Here is a 19,143-nt window from a genome sequence, read left to right on the forward strand (position 1 = left end):
CAGACCTCACTTTTCTCTTTACTTCATACATAATTAGACATAAATTACATCAGCATCTCCTATAGGCATCACTGGCTGGACCAGCATTTATTGCCCATCTTTAACTGCCTTTTGGGACATTTAAGAGTGTGGAGTCACACGTGGCCAGATCAGGATGGCAGATTTTCTTCATTAGATTTTTAATTCCATATTTTTCTTGAATTTAAATTTCACCATCTATTCTGGTGGGATATGAACCCTCGTTCCCAAAGCATTACCCTGGGTCTGTGGATTACTAGTCCATGCCTCCCCACAAATGATTACTGACAAATTCTGGATGAGATTCTCCTGAGCCCCACCCGCACTCTTCTTTGTGGCACACACTTCGCTCACGGCCAGATTCTCTACTCCAGTCGCTTGTCAATGAGATTTCCCAGTTAAGCCACCCCACGCTGCCGGGAAGCTCAAAGGCCAGGGGTGCACTGCTGACAGGAACAGAGAATCCCAACGGCCAAAGAATTCCGGCCTCTGAATCAAACACTCTTCACACATATTCATTCTCCCTCTATCTCACTCATTTTGATTTGTTTTTGTCAGACTCTCAAATCGCCTTTATCGCTACCTATTCCCTTTCACTGGTTTGTTGTTGCACGGTTCCCATTTTCCAGATCCACTGATGCTTGCTTCAATGTAGTATCCCACCAATTCTTTTGCGTCTTTTGACTCTTCCCAAGTGACAACCATAGACGTGTCTGTGTTCCTTGAAGGAACAACATGATGAGGAGGTTTTGGAATATCTGAAACAAAAATGGCAAAGAAAAGTTACTGGAATAAATGTGGCCGTTTCGACTCGTCTCAAAGGCTTCATAGTCTGTATAAGTGGCCGTTGATTGAAGGTAATTGGCAACTGTATTTTTTTGCATTTAGTCGAAAGAGAATATGCTCGGGTAAAATACTTTAAAACTTCATCCTTCAGAATTTGTGGGCCACACGTATGCCACTTTGTCTCTTTTTTTTCTTGTTTATAATTTAGAATACCCAATTCTTTTTTCCAATTAAGGGGCAATTTAGCGCGGTCAATTCACCTATCCTGCACATCTTTGGGTTGTGGGGGTGAGACCCACACAGACACGGGGAGAATGTGCAAACTCCACATGGACCGTTATCCCGGGCCAGGGTCGAACCCGGGTCCTCGGCGGCGTGAGGCACCAGTGCTAACTACTGCCCCACCGTGCTGCCCCCAGCTTCTTTGTCTCTCAAGTCTAACCTCTTAATCTGTTTTAAGGAGGATGGTGCCACATTGGAAAGCGTGTGCAACAGCACTTTTCTTTAAAAAAGCAAACGCGATTTAGGCTGCACATTCGGGGCGATAAGAGCATCAATCACAGGTAATTAACAAAGCACTTTGATCAAATCCCTACCTGGTGTACCGTGCACAATTCTGACTAGGGAATGGTGACATCCTGGCAACAATCATTGTAAGGTATTATGGTAAAGCAGGCAGGCCGAGTGAGTTAAGGGTCATGTATTGTTCATACTTACCAAGCTTATCTGTTACTTCAGTAAATTCTGTTGCTTCAGAAGGCTCACCAATGCCAGCAGAGTTAGCGGAGCGGACACGGAAACGGTAAGATTTACCCTCTGCCAGGTCAAACAATGCGAACCGTGGAGACTTCACTGGGATCTCTGGGTTAACCCTCTGCCAGTTCTCGGTGCCTGCAACACACTAATGCAAGAAAGCCACAAAAGGACAAATTAGCATAAAAATTCAGGAGTAGAAAATGCAAATTAGGAATCGTTAAAATATATATGGGTTGGGAAGTAGAAGTGCTTTCAATTAAACCAGTTAATGACTCACTTAGGGCTGGATTTTCTGTGTGAGCACAGCCACTGGTGAACCTGCTGGGATCATATTAATCTACATGTTATTGGGAAGTTCCTAGTAGTATTTGCATTGTCACTGGGTTGCCTCTTTTAAGTAGCCCCATTGGAAGAATTAACATTTTGTTTGTAGAAATATAAAAAGTCCGAAAGAGTCGAGTATTATACCACATTGATGATGTCATGCACAAGTGACACAATGATATCTGATGCAACATTTAGCAACATGTCACTTATCTGTAAATAATTATAAAAGTAATTGCCAAGATTTCAGAGATGCCCCTTTGATGCTGAATAAAAGCTTCCAAATTGGAAGGTTCTATATTTGTCCATAATTAATTTTATCAGAATAAAAAGGGGTTGAAAATTGGCTTAGTATGGATAATAAGGACTCCCTTCATATTAATAACTTTTATAAAGCCATTTTAGAAAGGTGGCAATTTATTGCATCAAGTACACAGTCACAGTTAAATTTTGCATCAGTAAAACATGACTGGATTTTTCTTAAATAGCTTAATTCCTGTGGTTTTTTTTTGAAGCAGTCAAAGGAATTTCATGCAAAAGTAATTTGATGATCATGGGCTAATATTCTACAGCATAATTTTAGCCATGTGTGTTGACAAATTTGGGAATGGTGTTACTTTTTTACTCGTGTGCCTTGAAATATTTACCTTTTCTATATAATACATGATTCCTTCGTGGCCACGTTGGCCAGGAGGTTTCCAGCTTAGGACAACATAATTCTTCGTGGCTTCAGTCACAGTAAGTTCTGTAGGTTGTCCAGGCACCACACCCTCTGTTGAGACAGGAATGGGACAACAGCCCTTTACTTTAGAAGTGAAAAATTGTCCAGGGATTCCCCCCTCCAGATCATCATGTGGTGAAAGGCTCTGATGCTGCTAGGCTCAAAATACCTGCAGATAGTTGGGTCTAATTATCCCCACACAGCTACTGCGGTGTTTTAGCACATGGGGCTTCTACCCACACCTTGTCTGCATATCCCTGATTTTGGACGCTTTAGAACGCAGTGTGTTTACAAATGAAAGGCATTTCATTTATAGGCCAATTTAGAGTGCAACTGGGCTGCCCCAGGCTGGGATGAAGGGGGGGTTCGTGGAGGAGAGGGAAGTTGAAAAATTGCTGTGGTGCGGACTGAAAGGAAGATTTAAAAAACTTAATTAAACATATAAATTTTGCCAGTTGCTGCTAAGATAATTTGTCGTGTCCAGCCAGTTGACCGCATCAAATTTGGCCTTCAAATTTATTAAATCTCCTTTCCTCTTTCTTAGTATTATCAGTCGCAGGAAAACGCCTTTGGACCCAACAAAAATGACTGTCGGCCTTTGGTACCTGCTCTTATAATCATAACCTGGAGGGGGGGCTCATTGTCACTGGAACGGGAGCTGGCTGACTCCACGAGTCACGGACCCAAAAGTTAAAATCTCCCAAATTATGACTGATAATACCCATTCTTATGAGTTTAAGAAAATCTGTTGAGAAAAAGAAAATGGAAAATACAGATTATGGAGAATAAATGTTTTGATTGATTCCACACTGTTTCAGGTTGAGTTTGATCTCACAGATTAGAAGAAGATGTATTTACCTGCTGGTTCTTCTTCTGTCACAATAATCTGTCCTGTCCATGGGGCTAATGGAATTCCTGATAATCAAATAACACAAAAAGATAAAACTTTGTTTTGAACAAACCTTAAGAGGAATTTTCAAAGCTTTTTTATTGTGTAGGAAAAATAGGATATAAGAGTTTAAAACAAAACACCGCGTCTTTCTCAGCGGCACGCCGTTCGCTGGTGGCAGGGTTCTATCTTCCTGCCTCTTGCCAATGGGATTTCCCATTGAAGCCACTCCATGCTGCTGGGAAGCCCACGGGTGTGGGTGCGCTGCTGGCAGGAAACATGAACAGCAATGACCGGAAATTTCCAGCCACAGCCAGGTTTTCACACCAGATCTTCTGACACTTTGTCAAAAAAAGCAGAGGTGTGTTTTGTGCCATCATATGAGCAGGCAAGGCCTGATAATGCCAGCAAGCCCGGCTCCATAGAGATCGGGACGCCACCTTTAAAGTCTAAGGGCGCGATTCAACCACGCCATTGCATCCGACGTGAAGTCAGGTGCAATGGGCGAATCCACGAGAGCCCCAAATCGAGTCACCCTGACTTGTTCCACCTGGCCATCGCTGGGTGTGATCTAGAACAGCATATTTAAATTGGCATAATTTAAATACCCGGACGCCGCTTTCTCTCGGCATTCAGGAGTCGACGGCTATGCCTTTGAGGTATTGACCAGGAGCCGCTTAGCACTGGATTCCACAAATGTTGACCAGGCACGACAGCACCTTGTGTGGGGAGTGGGGGGGTCTTGCAGACCATTGGTGATCCCTGGGTGGTCAGGGACAGGGAAGGGTGGCACCCTGACATTCCCCCTGGTATCTGGGCACCCTGGCAGAGCCAGGGTTCCAGGTTGACACTGCTAGGGGTTGGGTTCAGGGGGAGAGGAGTCCATTAGAGTGGGGGATGAGGGGTTCCGGAGTTCCAGGGGCTACAAGAAGGAGTGGAGGGTCCAGAAAGTGGGGGAGCATCTGAAAGTGGGGGGATGCAGAGACCAATCAAAATAACTCCGATCTGTGGGGAGTTCAGCTCACCAGTGTAGGAAATGGGCTCGGCATTGAGAATCTCCCCGAGGCCCAAAAAACTAGCAAAGTGCCGGTGAAGAGCGGGATGAATCTCGGCACTGCAGCTGTCGAGAAACACCCGAAGAAACGTGCCCGAAAGCTGAATTTGTTTCAAGTCCACTGAATTGCGCCCTATGTAAAGGCCACCCTCAAATCAACCATCCCCATGGACATCGGGATTTCTGGCAGACAAAGGGAACACCCCCAAACCTAGAAGACCAAGAGGCAATCTCTCAATGTTCGGGTCACCGCACCCCCTCTCTCCCCGCCCCCACCCCCTCCCCCCTACAATGCAGGCATCAAGGTGATCTGACCACGCCCCCTGCATATCGCCGACACCGGTCAATCATTCACCCCCCTCAATATAATGGCAATAATAGTGTTTCGTAGAGGCTCTGTCCCTGGTCCCACTCCCTGACACTGCCAGGTTGGTACTGGTAAGGTCCTGTGCCAGGGCACTGCCCAGCTATGTCCCTCACCACCCAGGGTGACACCTGAGCCCCCAGCATAGTCTCACAACTGATTTCCGTTTTTGGAAACCAGCAGTGATTCCCACCGGCATTACATCACTGATGGGTGGGAACATCTGACAACCCCAGAAGGAATGGCGTTAAGCTGTTTAAGAATATTTAATATCATTTAAATTTGTGGTCATCAGGTTCAAACCCTCGCTGGACATGAACCTGTGTCGCCGGCTGGGAACGGAGAAGATTTCATTCTGAGAATTCCCCGGGGCAAATCCTGTTATGGCCCTCTGATTGGAGAAAGTTAAAGGAGAGGATGGAGGAAGAGAAGGAAATTGGATTAAAAACTGTTCAGAAGAGAAGAAATAAAGAGCAGGAGTTTAGACAGTTAATCAGTGGCTTATTTGAACTTTTTTAATGGGGAGGCAATGGCTACAAAATGGGGCAGTATGCTTATGACGTGTATTGGCTCACAGATTCTGTTTCAGGACAGAACAAGTCAGAGCATTCACTTCCTCTCCCATAGAGATGGGAATATGTCGGACTCAGTGAAACTCCTCCTTGCTCGCATCACTGTGGAGAGAATGGGCCTTGCACCCTCTCCCAAGCAGAATAAAACTAACTCTGGTCAAAATACCTAACACTTTCTGGGCTGTGCCTGTGCAGATTAATGATAGGTCAATTAGCACTGATAGGCACAATGTTTGCATATTTTCAAGATTTAAGACAAGAAACCAGGTATATTTCCAAAACTGCTCTGGACCAGAGATCAGATCAACAAGAATTCATCCTCCTGGCTTTCTATCTATCGCTATGGGAGATCCTGCCCTCAGGCTGATTCACCTGATTTTGGAACTCATTCCTATGGTAGTTCAAATCTATGTCCCACCTTCTCAATGGCAGCACGTATTGGTGCTGTAATGTATGGTGCTCCCATAAATACAGAGGATTGCCACAGCTTGAATGTAATCTACTTTTCTCTTTCTATTACTTACTTAGCATGCAATACAAATTCATTCTGAGCAGCAAAAGTTGGATTTAATATTTGGCCTATTGTCCTTCACATTAAGACTGTAACCAAACATGAGCTGTTAATGAAGGTACCAAAGGGACTTGCTCTTTAAAGAGTTCCTTTCTCAGAGTTAACAGTAAAAAAAAATGAGACATACCCTTCAGTCTCGCTCTATCAGAAGGATCCAAGGCTGCAACAGGCTCAGATATACGGGATGGCCTGCTGATTCCAACATGATTGACAGCACGCACACGGAAGATGTAGGAACGGCCTTCTACCAACCCAGTAACAGGGAAGCGGGCAAACTTCACTGGAGTGTCATTACACTGAACCCAATGACTGGTTCCTACTTCACATCTGTAAACAAAGGAATTTAGTTGTTTGTTGGAATAAACAGAAAATCTGGTCATTTACCATTCTGAAACTCATCTGCCATCACTACTATACAAAACATCACGGGTGACCATGGCACAACACATGTAGGGACATTTATTTATTGTTTAAACACTTTTTTTTGTGCCACTTGCAGATTCTCGTCTATTCATTCTTCTCTCCTGAAGGTTATGGGTAAAGTATTGAGCTCCTTGGTGACCTCACCGAAATACACATTTTCATGTGGAAGCTCATATAGAAAAGGATGATTCTGGAAGGTTCGGCTGTTGGGCAAAGTTTGGTTAGCACTACCAAGTGTAGAAAATTAGGACTGTAGTGACAGCCCTAATCCAGATGGTACAATATAACAAGGAGGTAAGGAAGTATTATGAAGCAGCTTGCCTAAGATAGAGAAGTGTGATTGTTTTGCTCATCATAAGCTCACACTCAAAGATCTCAGAAATTTAAACTTTGGAAATATTTGCAACGCTGGTGTTTATTAAATTCTGTATGTGGAATGTGCATTTCATTTTTTTAAATAATTTTCAGTTCCTACTGTTACACCTGCAAGGGGTGCTAGAAGTATTTTCAATAGTGATTAAATGGTGAAAGTCTGTCACCACCATGATTGCATAATCCAGCCATCAGTTCCAGTAAATTTCTAAAGTGATCTCTGAAATTATTTTCATTGCCATTTTTTGCTCAATAATTGAAAGTTCTACCTTTGAAGAACTCGCATACCAAAATGTAGCTCATTTCTCTGAGTGACTCATTTCTCTGCTAGTGTGTCAGGACAGCACCTACCTCCCAAGAGCTAAAGGGAAATAAGGAGAAGATGTATATCAACGACTTAGATGAGTGTGCATATCAGCGACTTAGATGAGTGTGCTGAATGTAACACATCCAATTTTGCTGAAGATGTTAGGTTGGAAAGTAAGTTGTGAGGAGTATGCAAAGAGGTTGCAAAGAAACATAGAAAGATTAAATGAACGGGCAAAATCACGGCTGATAGAATACAATGTGCGAAAGTGTGAAGTTCTCCTGGAGGGAAAAATTGAAAAAGCAGAATATTTTTCAGAGACTGGAAATCATGGCATTCAGAGGGACCTGGATGGCCTGGCAAATGAATCACAAGATGCTAACATGCAGGTACAGCAAGCAATTAGGAAAGCGAATGGTATGTTGCCTTTGTTCTTAACGGATTGGAGGGTAAGATTGAAGTTGCCTTGTTACAATTGTTGGTGAGACCACACTTGTGGAAATATGTACAGTTTTGGTCTCCTTATCGAAGGAAGGATATACAAGCCTGAGAGTGAGTTCAACAAAGGTTCACTGGATTCATTTCTGAGAAGAAGAATTGTCGTTTTGAGGAATTTAGAAGAATGAGAAGCATAAAACGTTTAAACGGCTTGATGGGGTAAATGCTGGGAGGATGTTTTCCTGCCTGAGGAGTCTAGCATGGGTTGACCATTTAGGATTGAGGTGAAGAGAAATGTTCACTCAAACAGTTGTGGTTCTTTATTCTCTACCCGAGCGAACAGTGGATGCTCAGTCAGTCAAAATTCAACTTAATGATTAATAGATTTTTTGGTACTGAGGGAATTATGGGATATGGAGATAGTGTGGAAAAGTGGAATTGAAGAAATGTGATGAATATTACACTGATCACAGAGTCAAGTAAAATAAAAAGCTTTCGCAAGAATCAAAACTCATGACCAGGACGAGCTATTTCTCGCAGAGGGTGATGAATTTGTGGAACTTGCTGCCCCATTGTGCAGAGGAATCTGAATCGTTAGATGGTTTCAAGAAGGAGATAGATATATTTTTAATTTTTAAAATGGGTTAAAGGGATATGGGGAACAGGCATGGAGGTGGGTTTGATACCAGGAAGAGATCAGCCATGATTAGATTGAATGGCGGAGCAGGAGCGAGATGCTGAATTGCCTACTTCTGCTCCTATTTCCTATGATTCTGGTGCACGACATGTGTGACACAAGTAAAATCAATATAAAATTTCAGAATCCCTAATGCCCATTGGGATAGAAACATAACAAATAGAATTGGGAATAAGATTTTAATAGTTCAAACTATCCCAAACATCAAATGTAACAAAGCAAATAAATTTTACTCCATATTGAATTGATAAACATAAAATTATTTGTAACATCATTAGTAAAAGCTTAAGTGAGAGGCCCACAGAGATAACATGTTGCACAAACCCATTAGTTTGGTCATATTTCAAGATGTTTGGACACAAGCACCGCAATTAAACACAACTAACATGACCTGTAAACAATTCTCTATACCTGTGAATAGCCATCTTTAAGATGACCCACTTTAGCTATTTACCATCAGGCTATTATAAAAAATATAAATCTACAAATATGAATAGCCATCTCTAAAATAGCCTCAATTGGCTATTTATCATCAGCCTATTCTAAAGAAGGGGAGAAAAATGTATAAAAAGAGACAGATTTGATAGAACCAGCACTCACTCCTCTCTCCTGCAAGAGGGTAGAGTCAAGTAGTTCTGTTTCCCCGTCTGTTTTGTCAAACAAGTCTCTCAAGACTTTTGTGAGTATGCTTCTCTTACTCTTTTAAAAGTTCTGAAGTAGAGATAATTTCTGGATATCCAGGTTTTAATGACAAATTGTTTGCAGACTTAAATTTCGTAGACTCTGTAACTCTGTTTTATATTTTTAAATGTTTGTAATAACACCACACTAAAAAATGATGTGTTTGTTACATTGAATAAGTTTAAAATTCCTAGACACTCATTAGGATGACCTAAGTGACAACGGTCCATGCTGAAAACGTAACAATTTCGTGTTGAGCGACTTAACCTGGACAATGCCCACCAGAATGTAATTGAAAGCTATTAACTAATTTCAAAGCTGGAAGAACAATCTCCCTCTAGTGAGAGCTGTTCTGTTTGTATGGGAAGATAACTTTCCTTCTTTCGGTGGCTTAGTCAGAAGCAGACTAGTAAGAGTGAGACATCCAGGTCAGAAATCCTAATCATTGAACAGATGAGTTTTGATTGCATTGAATGGCTGCAAGGGCCAAGTGATCTATGCCTGTTTTTACTTGAGTATAAAACACATTCCCAGTGCTTCCCTGAAGCTCACAAATATTCAAACCTAAGGAAAAAGCATTTCGTTAGAATTGTGGAAGAAAGATGGCACCCAGGGTACTTTACTCTGACATGAATCCAAACTTTAAGGTGAGGAGGAAAGAAACAAAACAAATAAAGTAAAAGAATCTACCTTTACAGAATTCCTGTTTATTCAACTAGAAAATTAATATCGGGAGAAATATCCCAATCATCAATTTCTTTTACCACTCACCTGTCAACAAAATAACCGAGGATAGAGCTACCACCATCCACTGCTGGCTGCTTCCAGCTTACAATTACATAATCCTTATTGGCATCCAAGCAATAGACATCTAAAGGAGCTCCTGGGGCACCTGCAACTTCTGCATCAGTATCTGTAAATGAGGCACAAAAAGCTTTCTGATTATAATGACTACATTATAGTTTATCTCATTCCTGGGAAATGCAGCACCAATATAGCAAACGTATGGGCCACTCTCCACTGAAATGGACTTAGCAGATCCACAGATTCAAGTGGAGGAGACGATGCATTCTACTTCCCCTAAGGCAGACTCACAGCTGACATGTCATTGTCCAAGGAGCTGGAGACCAGTTCGCGAGGAGAGGCTTTTTTACCCAAGAGTGTAAATCTTTGGCATTTCCTACCCCAGAGGACTGCAGAATCTCAGACACCAAGGGATATGGAGATAGTGTGAGGAAAAGGCATTAAAGTGGATGATCAGCCGTGATCTTACTGAATGGCGGAGCAGGCTCAATGGGCTGAATGGCCTCCTCCTGCTCCTATGTTCCTATCTGACAGTGTCCAAGGCATTTCTCTCATGAAGTCTGTAGTATTTGCAGGCAATCTCTCTTGTGCTTCAAAAGCTCAAGGTAATGGGTATAGCAGATACCTAACATGATTCAGTCAAATACACTCACTATGTTCCCGAGAAGTGGTGACTAGAAGGACATCAACTATGCTCACTGCTTCAAACTGAGTTTGTTGTTGCTACCTTGGTGGTGGCACAAGTGTTATAATTGCTCCAGGGCCTCTAGTTGTTGGGGCATGGTTGTGTGGTAGAAAACAGCTTCTTATTATTTACTGATTTCCAAGTGCATGATGTGGAGCTGCATGAGAATAGGGTTGGGTAAATTTGTGGGAAGGCAGATACTGTCCAGGCTCTCACATGACATATGGGTTGCCATGTCTATCTGAACACATACCTCTGACAAACACATATGCACAATGCTGTTCATAGCCAGACTTTGTCAACACACGCATAATGTACAATCCTTCGTCCTCTTTATTTAGGTGAGTAAAAGTCAGTGTGGCAGTTTCACCACTCCAGTGCATCTGAAGCCATTGGGATGCCTGCAACTGAACACCTGACAAAGAAAATGGAGAAAAGTAGAAATAGAAATGTAAGAGTGGAGCAGGTATTGAGGTTAATACAAAGACACTACAATGTTGGATGTTTGAAATTTATTGTCTTTACATGTATACTTGGCATTCTTTGTACATGCTTAGGTTTTTGCTGCAAGTTATAACTGCTAAACGTGAAATCATAAATACACAGGATTAACAATGGTTAATAACTGTCCTTGAAAAGACAGACAGTATTGTAAGCAGCATAAAATTACAAAGAGATTATAATACATTAAGAGCATGGGTAACATTATGGCACTGCCATAAAATGTGAGGCCATCCAATTATGGTTACTACACATGGAATACTGTGAGCTGTTCCGAGCACTTCATCTTAGAGAGGATATATTAGCCTTGGAGGACTTGCAGTCTAGATTTACCATAATGATACCAGGACTCCAAAGGTTAAATTACAAGGAAAGTTTATTTTCTGGAATTTATAGGGTTAAAGGGGTATCTGGCTTGAGGTTTTCAAGATATGAACGGAAATTGATAGCGTAGAGGGAAACTATTTCCACTGATTGCGGTGTCTAGGACTAGGGAGCATATAAACATAAATCCAAATCTTCCATGATTAAAAGTCAGAAACACTTCCACCAACCACAGTGTGTAGTATTTTGGAACTCTCTTCTGCAAACGGCAATTGATTTTTGATTAATTATTAATTTTAAATCTGAGATTGGTAAGATTTTTGTGAGGCATTAAGGAATATGAGGCAAAGGTGGGTGATTAAAATTAGGTGTCTTTTAGCCATGATTGCATTGAATGGTGGAAAAGGTTTGAGCGGTGCAATGGCCTACTCCCCTTCATATAATGGTGACTCATATCATTTTTAAAGAAGTGACATTTGATTTGATCATAAAAATCTGCATTTGACTTTCCTAATAGCACACTAAGCAGTATTGTGCGCTGTAGTGTTAAACGGTACAGACCAGGAAGTCTCCACACTGTGTCCCTGGTCTGTGCTGCCTCAGGTGATCTCACCCAGGCCAGCGGTTGTACACTATGTAATGTTCTGGGTTAGGACAGGGAAAAATGGCAAAGACCGCTGTAATTCTTGTTGCTGGTCGTGTCCACAGTGAACAACATTGAGACAAAAAGTGCCGTTTTTAAAACAAAAAATGCTGGAATTACCGAGCAGATCTGTCAGCTGCTGTGGAGGGGGAAACAGGGTTAATGTTCTCGGTCAGTGATCTTCCATCAGAACTGGGAAAAGTTAGAGATGTAATGGATATCGAGCAAGTGAAGTCGGAGGACAGAGGGTGTTCCACCCCCGCCCACTCAACGTCCCAGCCGCGCACCATTTTATTTGCTCAAGTTCTATTAATAGTCAAGGAAGGATTGCTGACCACCAGTCAGTGTGTGTAGTGAATTATAATGGTTTATTTACAAACGGTATTCACACACACGGCGCGATTTATGGCGGGTGTTTTAGGGAGTTCCCCGCCAGCTCTGCAAGGAGTTCCCCACCGCTATTCAATGACATTTAGGGCTGGATTCTCCCATCCCGCCCGCCGCAAGAACGCCACGGCGAGAAGCATAGAATGGAAAAATCCATTGACCTCGGATGGGATTTTCTGGTCTCCGGGCGAATGCAGCCAGAGAATCCCACCCTTTCTCACCTTTTTGGGCCCTGGGGAGCTTCTCACTGGTGTAGCCCACAATTAGAATTCTTTTTAGCACTTGTGAGCTGAACTCTGAGATCGGGTCGCCATTTTGAAAGGTTGCCCGATCTCTAAGTGGGTTGGTGGCACCCCCACACATATGGGCAGTACCCACACCCCCGAAGTGAGGACACCCCACTAAGGGGTCCCTGGGGGTCACCCCTCTTCAAGTCCTCCCCCAAGTTCCCTTACAGCACTCCCTCCCTTCGGGACCCCACTCATCACCTCTCCAACCAGCGTGTCACTTTTCAATTTTAATGCCTCCTTTTCACTTTTTCATATTTTTGAAGGCAAAATGTTCACCCCTCAGCATCTAACTGCCTCTTTAACGAAGGCACCTTGGCAATGCCACCCTGGCACTACCAAGGTGCCCAGGTGGCACTGCCAAGCTGGCAGGAGAACTGCCCGGGTGCCGGGGTGGCAGTGCCAAGGGCCAGGGGGCAAGGGGGCCATGCCCATGGGTGGAGGGTGAAATTGAAGGGTGGAGGGTGCAGGCAGTTAAGCAGGAGCCTCTGGGAGGATGGAACCCTGCACTTACCCTTACCACCCTGGGGTGTCTGATGGCCTGAGAGACCCCAGGTGCCATTCTACCTCTTGTGGCCGTGTTTCAGGTTCCGATGCCTCGCGGGAATGGGTGAATCCTGCGAGACGCGAAGACAGCCGGAATGTCTGCGTGAAGGCTCTCCCGGCATTCACCGGTGCCACACCGTGCTCAAGCGAGACTGCAATGTGGCCGGAGCGCACAGTCTTTCATGATGTTATCACTACCAGCTCTAGGATCTACTCTGGCTGCAAAAGCCCACCCTCTGCACCTAGATCCCTGTGCTTGAATCCCATTGGGTGATGGGGTCAATTGACCCTCCCGATGTACACCCCTTAAAGGGGCCAGCACACCCCTTAAAGGGGCCAGCTCCTACATCCCTCCACTTTAAGTCCCTTATTATACAATACAGGAAATACCTGTAACATTAACAAAACACCAGCATTGAGAAACACTTCTTGTACACACAAAAATTCAGTCAGTCAAGTGACTTTCTCTTCCTCTGGGAGCAACGTAGCTCAACTGACTTCGGCTCGACTGTCAAGATAGCTTCTGCTGCAGTTATCTCACCAGGGTTCTCCTATCATAGAGTCATGGACCGGGATTCTCCAATCCCGCGCCGGGTTGGAGAATCGGCGGGGGTCACGAGAATCGCGCCACGCCGCTCCGACGCCAGGCGCCGATTCTCCGGCGACCGGAGAATCTGTGCCAATTGCGCCCGCGCCTCGATGGGCCGAATGCCCGCCGAGTTTGGCCAAGTCCTGCCGGCATGTGTTACGTATGGTCCTACCCAACGGGACCTCGGAGTTCTGGCTGCGGGGGACGTCCTGGTGGAAGGGCGGGGTATCCGACTCCAGGGGGAGGCCTCCACAGTGGCCAGGCCTGCGATCGGGGCCGATTGATCGGTGGGCGAGCTAATTCCGGTGGGTACCTATGTTACAGGGGCCCGGCGCGGGGATGGCAACACGCGCGCATGCGCGGATCCGCGCGGGCTGTGGCGCTCGGCTTTCAAGCACCAGAACAGCGGACACCACTCCGGCGCCCTATTAGCCCCCTCGGAATGGGTGAATGCCTGGGCCTGGAAGCATGTTGACGCCGGAGTCGCTCACGCCGGTTTTGACGCCGGCGTCAATACTTGGCCGGGATTTCAGAGAAGAGTTTTACAGCATGGAAAGAGGCCCTTCGGCCCATCACATCCACGCCAAACATCCAGCTCCTAACTAATCTAATGCCATTTTCCAGCACTTGGACCATAGCCTTTTATGCAATAGCATTTGAAGTGCTCATCTGAATACTTCTTAAAAGTTGATGACCCCCACTTCTACCACCCTTTCAGGCAGTGAGTTCCAGATTCCTGCCACCCTCAGGGTGAAAAAGCTTTTCCTCACATCCCTCTAAGCCTCCTATCCATTACCTTAAATCTACGCCTCCTGCCTATTGACCCCTCCACTAAGGGGACAAGTGCATTCCTATTTAAGTACCTCATAATTTTATACACCTCAATCAGGTCCCCTCTCAGCCTTCTCTGCTCCAGGGAAAACAATCCCAGCCGAGCCAATCTCTCTTAATAGCTGAAATTATCCAACTCAGGCAACATCCTGGTGAATCTCTTCTACACCCTCTCCAGTGCAATCACTTCCTTTCTATAGTGTAGTGACCAGAGTCTAAGTGCCGACGCCGGAGTAAAAACCGGAGTGTTTTACTCTGACGTCGGCACCCATTCCCAGACCCCTATTGTGGGGCCTCCGTGGGGCTGGCAGGGGCGTGGTGCGATTTGCGGGAGCGGGGCCTCGGCGCGGCGTAAAAGACACAGCGCCTTGGGATCCGCGCATGCGCAGTTGGGCAGGTGCCAACTAGTGCATGCGCAATGGCCGTCCTCCCCCAGGCCGCCCCGCACAACAATGGCGCAGGGATGTGACATTGCCGGCGGAGGAAAGGAGGCCCACCGACAGAGAGGCCGGCCCGCCGATCGGTGGGCCCCGATCGTGGGCCAGACACCATCGGAGCCACCCCCCCCCCCCCCCCACACAGGCCGCCCTACGAGCGTTTCCGCAGAGTTCCCGCCGGCAGCGACCAGGGGTGAACTGCGCCGGCGGGACTCTGTCATGTCGGAGCGGCCGCTCGGCCCATCCGGCGTGCCGTGCCAAACGCGCCGACGCAAATGGCACCGATTCCCCGCACCTCGGAGAATCGCGCACAGCGTCGGGGCGTCGTGGCGCGATTGCTCCGATTCTCCGGCCCGACGCGGGGCTCGGCGAATCGCCCCCATGATCTCCTTTGACAAAATCATGCTGATTATCCTTGATTAATTCTTGCCTCTCCAAGTGGAGATTAGTTCTGTCTCTCAGAATTTTGTCCAGCAGTGTTTCTACCGCTGAAGTTGGACACACTGGACAGTAATTTCTTGGTTGGTCTCTACTTCCCTTCTTGAATAATGGCACCACATTAGCTGTCCTCCAGTCCTCTGGGACCTCTCCTGTGGCCAGAGAAGATTTGGAACATTTTTGTTCGAGCCACTGCAATAGTCTCCCTTGTTTCCCACAGCTGCCTGGGATTCAGCTCACCTGGCCCTGGGAATTTATGCACTTTTATGCACCGTTAAAACTGTTAATGACTCCTCCCTCTCAATGTTAAGTTGTTTAAGTAAATCACAATACGCCTCCTAGATTTCTATACCTACATCATCCTTCTCCGTGGTGAACACAGATGCAAAGTACTCATTTAAAACTTCACCTGTATTCTTCTGTTTCCACAAACAAATTACCTCGTTGGACCCTATTGGGGACCAACCTCCTGTCCATAATACACTTATAAAACATCTTGGAATTTTCCTTTATTTTACCCACTAGTGCTTTTTCATGTTTCCTCTTCTCTCTCCTAATTTCTTTCTTAAGTAACCCCTTGCATTTTCTATATTCCTCTAGGACTTCCTTTTTTTTCTTATCCAACCATCGATATCCCTTGACATCCAAGACTCTCTGGACTTATTGCTCCCTCCATTCATTTTCATGGGAACATGTTGGCCCTATACTCTCTCTATTTCCTTTGTGAGTGAATCCCACTGCTTTGATGTATATTTTCCCACAAGTAGCTGCTCCCAGTTAACTTTGGACAGATCCTGTCTTATTTTATTAAAATTGGTCCTCCCCCAATTAAGAACCTTAATTTCTGGTCCACCTTTGTTGGTTTCCATAACTATCTTAAATTCTACTGAATTATGGTCACTGTTTCTAAAATGCTCCCCCACTGAAACTTTATCCACTTGCCCAGTTTCATTGCCTAAAACTATATCCAGCACCATCCCATCCCTTGTAGGACTTTCAACATATTGGCATAAAAAGCTCTCCTGGATGTTGTCATGTGAGAGTACCTTTAAGAAATGGGTGTTTATAAATGGGTGTGTATATAAATATCTGTAGTGAGAGTACCTTTAAGAAATGGGTGTTAGGGCAGCACGGTGACCGGACAGCACTGCAGTCTCACGGCGCCGAGGTCCCAGGTTCGATCCCGGATCTGGGTCACTGTCGTGTGGAGTTTGCACATTCTCCCCATGTTTGCGTGGGTTTCGCCCCCACAATCCAAAGATGTGCAAGGTAGGTGGATTAAACATGCTAAATTGCCCCTTAATTGGAAAATATGAATTGGGTACTCTAAATTTTAAAAAATGAAATGGATGTTTACTACTGCAGTGATGTCAGTGAGTGGGTGGAGCTGGGCTGTCTGTCAGCTTTTTACTTTCGTTTTAGGCTGTTTGCTGCAGGGTGTGTTTTAGTTTCATTTTCAGAGCTGGATAGCTGCAGTCACAGCCAGAAGGTGTATGAGTCTCTCTCTCTGTAATCTAAAGACTGTAAATCGATCCTTTGGTGATTTAAAACTAATAACTGCTCTCAGTAGTGACTTTAACCTGATGTGCTTCTGTTTAAAGGTTTTTTTTAAGTCTTATGGCGGGGTTGTTTAGCACACTGGGCTAAATCGCTGGCTTTGAAAGCAGACCAAGGCAGGCCAGCAGCACGGTTCAATCCCCGTAACAGCCTCCCCGAACAGGCGCTGGAATGTGGTGACTAGGGGCTTTTCACAGTAACTTCATTGAAGCCTACTTGTGACAATAAGCGATTTTCATTCATTCATTTCATTAAAAGAACAGCTTAAGGATTACTTAGTGTTGTATTCTTTGGGGGTTATATTTGAATTGATGGTTGCTAAGATGTTCACTGTATGTTTTAAAAAGGTTAACTTGAGTTCATAGAATAAACATTATTTTGCTTTAAAAAATACTTTTCGATTTCTGCTGTACCACACCTGTAGAGTGGGCCGTATGTTCTCCCATACCAGAATCTGTTAAAAGTTGTGGGTCAGGTGAACTCCATGATACACTTTGGGGTTCTCTAAACCCTGGCCCGTAACAAATTGGGGTCCTCTAAACTCTGGCCCATAACAATGTATGTTAAGAGTTCCGCCCCCTCTAAGCCTTTCACACTTTGACTATCCCAGTTAGTATTGGGCAAGTTGGGGATTGGGGAAATCCCCAACTATTATTACGCTATTCTTCTTACAATTCTCAGTGATTTGCTTCCATACCAGCCCTCCTATCTCTCCCTGACTATATGGGAGCCTATAGTACACTCCTAGCAATGTGAGCTTTGAGCTTTGTGATTTTTGTTACTAAGTTCTACCCTTATCGCTTCATTTGAGGAACCTACTAAGATATCATCCCTGAGTACTGCGGTGATGTTCTCCTAATCAATAATGCAATTCCTCCTCCTCCTTCCCTTCCCCTCGATCACGCCTGAAGCCTCTATACCCTGGGATGTTCAGCTGTCTTCTGCCCTTCTTTCCACCAAGTTTCTGTGATTGCAATAATGTCATAATTCCATGTGCTGATCAACACTCTGAATGCATCAGTCTTGCCTGTCTTGCCTGAAATAAATGCAGTTTAGCCTTCCAATACTCCCATGTGCCTTTGCTCTGCCCATTGGATTTGCCTGGTTTATCCTCTATATTTGACTCCATCTTCTCACCCACTGTGTTGTTACTTTGGATCCCATCCCCCTTCCAAATTAGTTTGAACCCTGGCCAGTAGCATGAACAAATCTCCCTGCTAGGATATTTGTCCCCCTCCAATTCAGGTGCAACCTATCCTGCTTATACAGGTCCCATCTGCCCCAGAAGTGATCCCAATGATCCAAGTATCTAAAGCCCTCATTCCTGCATTGTCCCTCCAGCCAACGTTTACCTGACCTATCATCCTATTCTATACTCACTCGCCCGTGGCACAGGAAATATTAGAGGTCCTGTTTTTTAACCTTCTGCCTAACTCCCTAAATTCATGTTGCAGGACCTCATCCCTCTTTCTACCAATGTCATTTGTACCAACATGTACCATGGCCTCTGGCTGATCACCCCACCCTTTCAGAATGCCCAGTAGCCACTCCGTGACATTCTTGACCCTGGTACCAGGGAGGAAATGTGCCATTCTGGAGTCATGCTCGCCACCTTTCAGTTCTCCTCACAATTGAATCCCCCACCTCTATAGCTCACTTTGTCCTTTCCATCCCCTGCTGTCCAACGGAGGCAACTGTTGGTGCCACAGACTTGGCTGCTGCTGCTTTCCCCTGAGAGGCCACCCCCCCCCCCCACTCATCCCCCCCCCCCCCCCCCCCCCGCAATGTATCCAAAATGTTATATCCGTTTTACTAACCCATTCAATGAGGGTTGGTAAGGTGTCGCGTAAATGTGTTTAATGCCATTGAAGGCCATGAACCTTTGGAACTCGGCACTAATGAACGCTGTGCCATTGATTGAAACTAGCACCTCTGGCAAACCATGGGTAGCAAAGCATTGACTCAACTTGTCAAGTGTAGCATGGGATGTTGCAGACTTCATTTTGAAAACCTCGATACATTTTGCATGGGCATCCACCAGCAACAGGAAGATTGGGCGGGATTCTCTGATCCTGAGGCTAGGGGCGCGATTCTTCGAGTCCCATGCCGGGCCGGAGAATAGCTGCAACCGTGCCACGACG

At 45.1% G+C, this 19,143-nt stretch overlaps 1 protein-coding gene across 3 annotated transcripts in view; it reads right to left on the reverse strand.

The window, feature by feature from the left end:
• The window catches only part of myom1b (myomesin 1b), a 246,733-nt gene that overhangs the window by 86,620 nt on the left and 140,970 nt on the right, over window positions 1–19,143 (reverse strand). For all 3 annotated transcript variants that reach the window (XM_072467909.1, XM_072467907.1, XM_072467908.1), the window contains 7 exons: window positions 10,716–10,877; window positions 9,745–9,886; window positions 6,183–6,382; window positions 3,464–3,520; window positions 2,532–2,656; window positions 1,522–1,705; window positions 602–776 (listed from right to left, as the gene is read on the reverse strand). In XM_072467909.1, coding sequence (XP_072324010.1) covers window positions 602–776; window positions 1,522–1,705; window positions 2,532–2,656; window positions 3,464–3,520; window positions 6,183–6,382; window positions 9,745–9,886; window positions 10,716–10,877 — 1,045 coding nt within the window. The remainder of the gene's footprint in view (window positions 1–601; window positions 777–1,521; window positions 1,706–2,531; window positions 2,657–3,463; window positions 3,521–6,182; window positions 6,383–9,744; window positions 9,887–10,715; window positions 10,878–19,143) is intronic.

Source organism: Scyliorhinus torazame, chromosome 11, assembly GCF_047496885.1.
Source record: "Scyliorhinus torazame isolate Kashiwa2021f chromosome 11, sScyTor2.1, whole genome shotgun sequence".
Classification (NCBI taxonomy): Eukaryota; Metazoa; Chordata; class Chondrichthyes; order Carcharhiniformes; family Scyliorhinidae; genus Scyliorhinus; species Scyliorhinus torazame.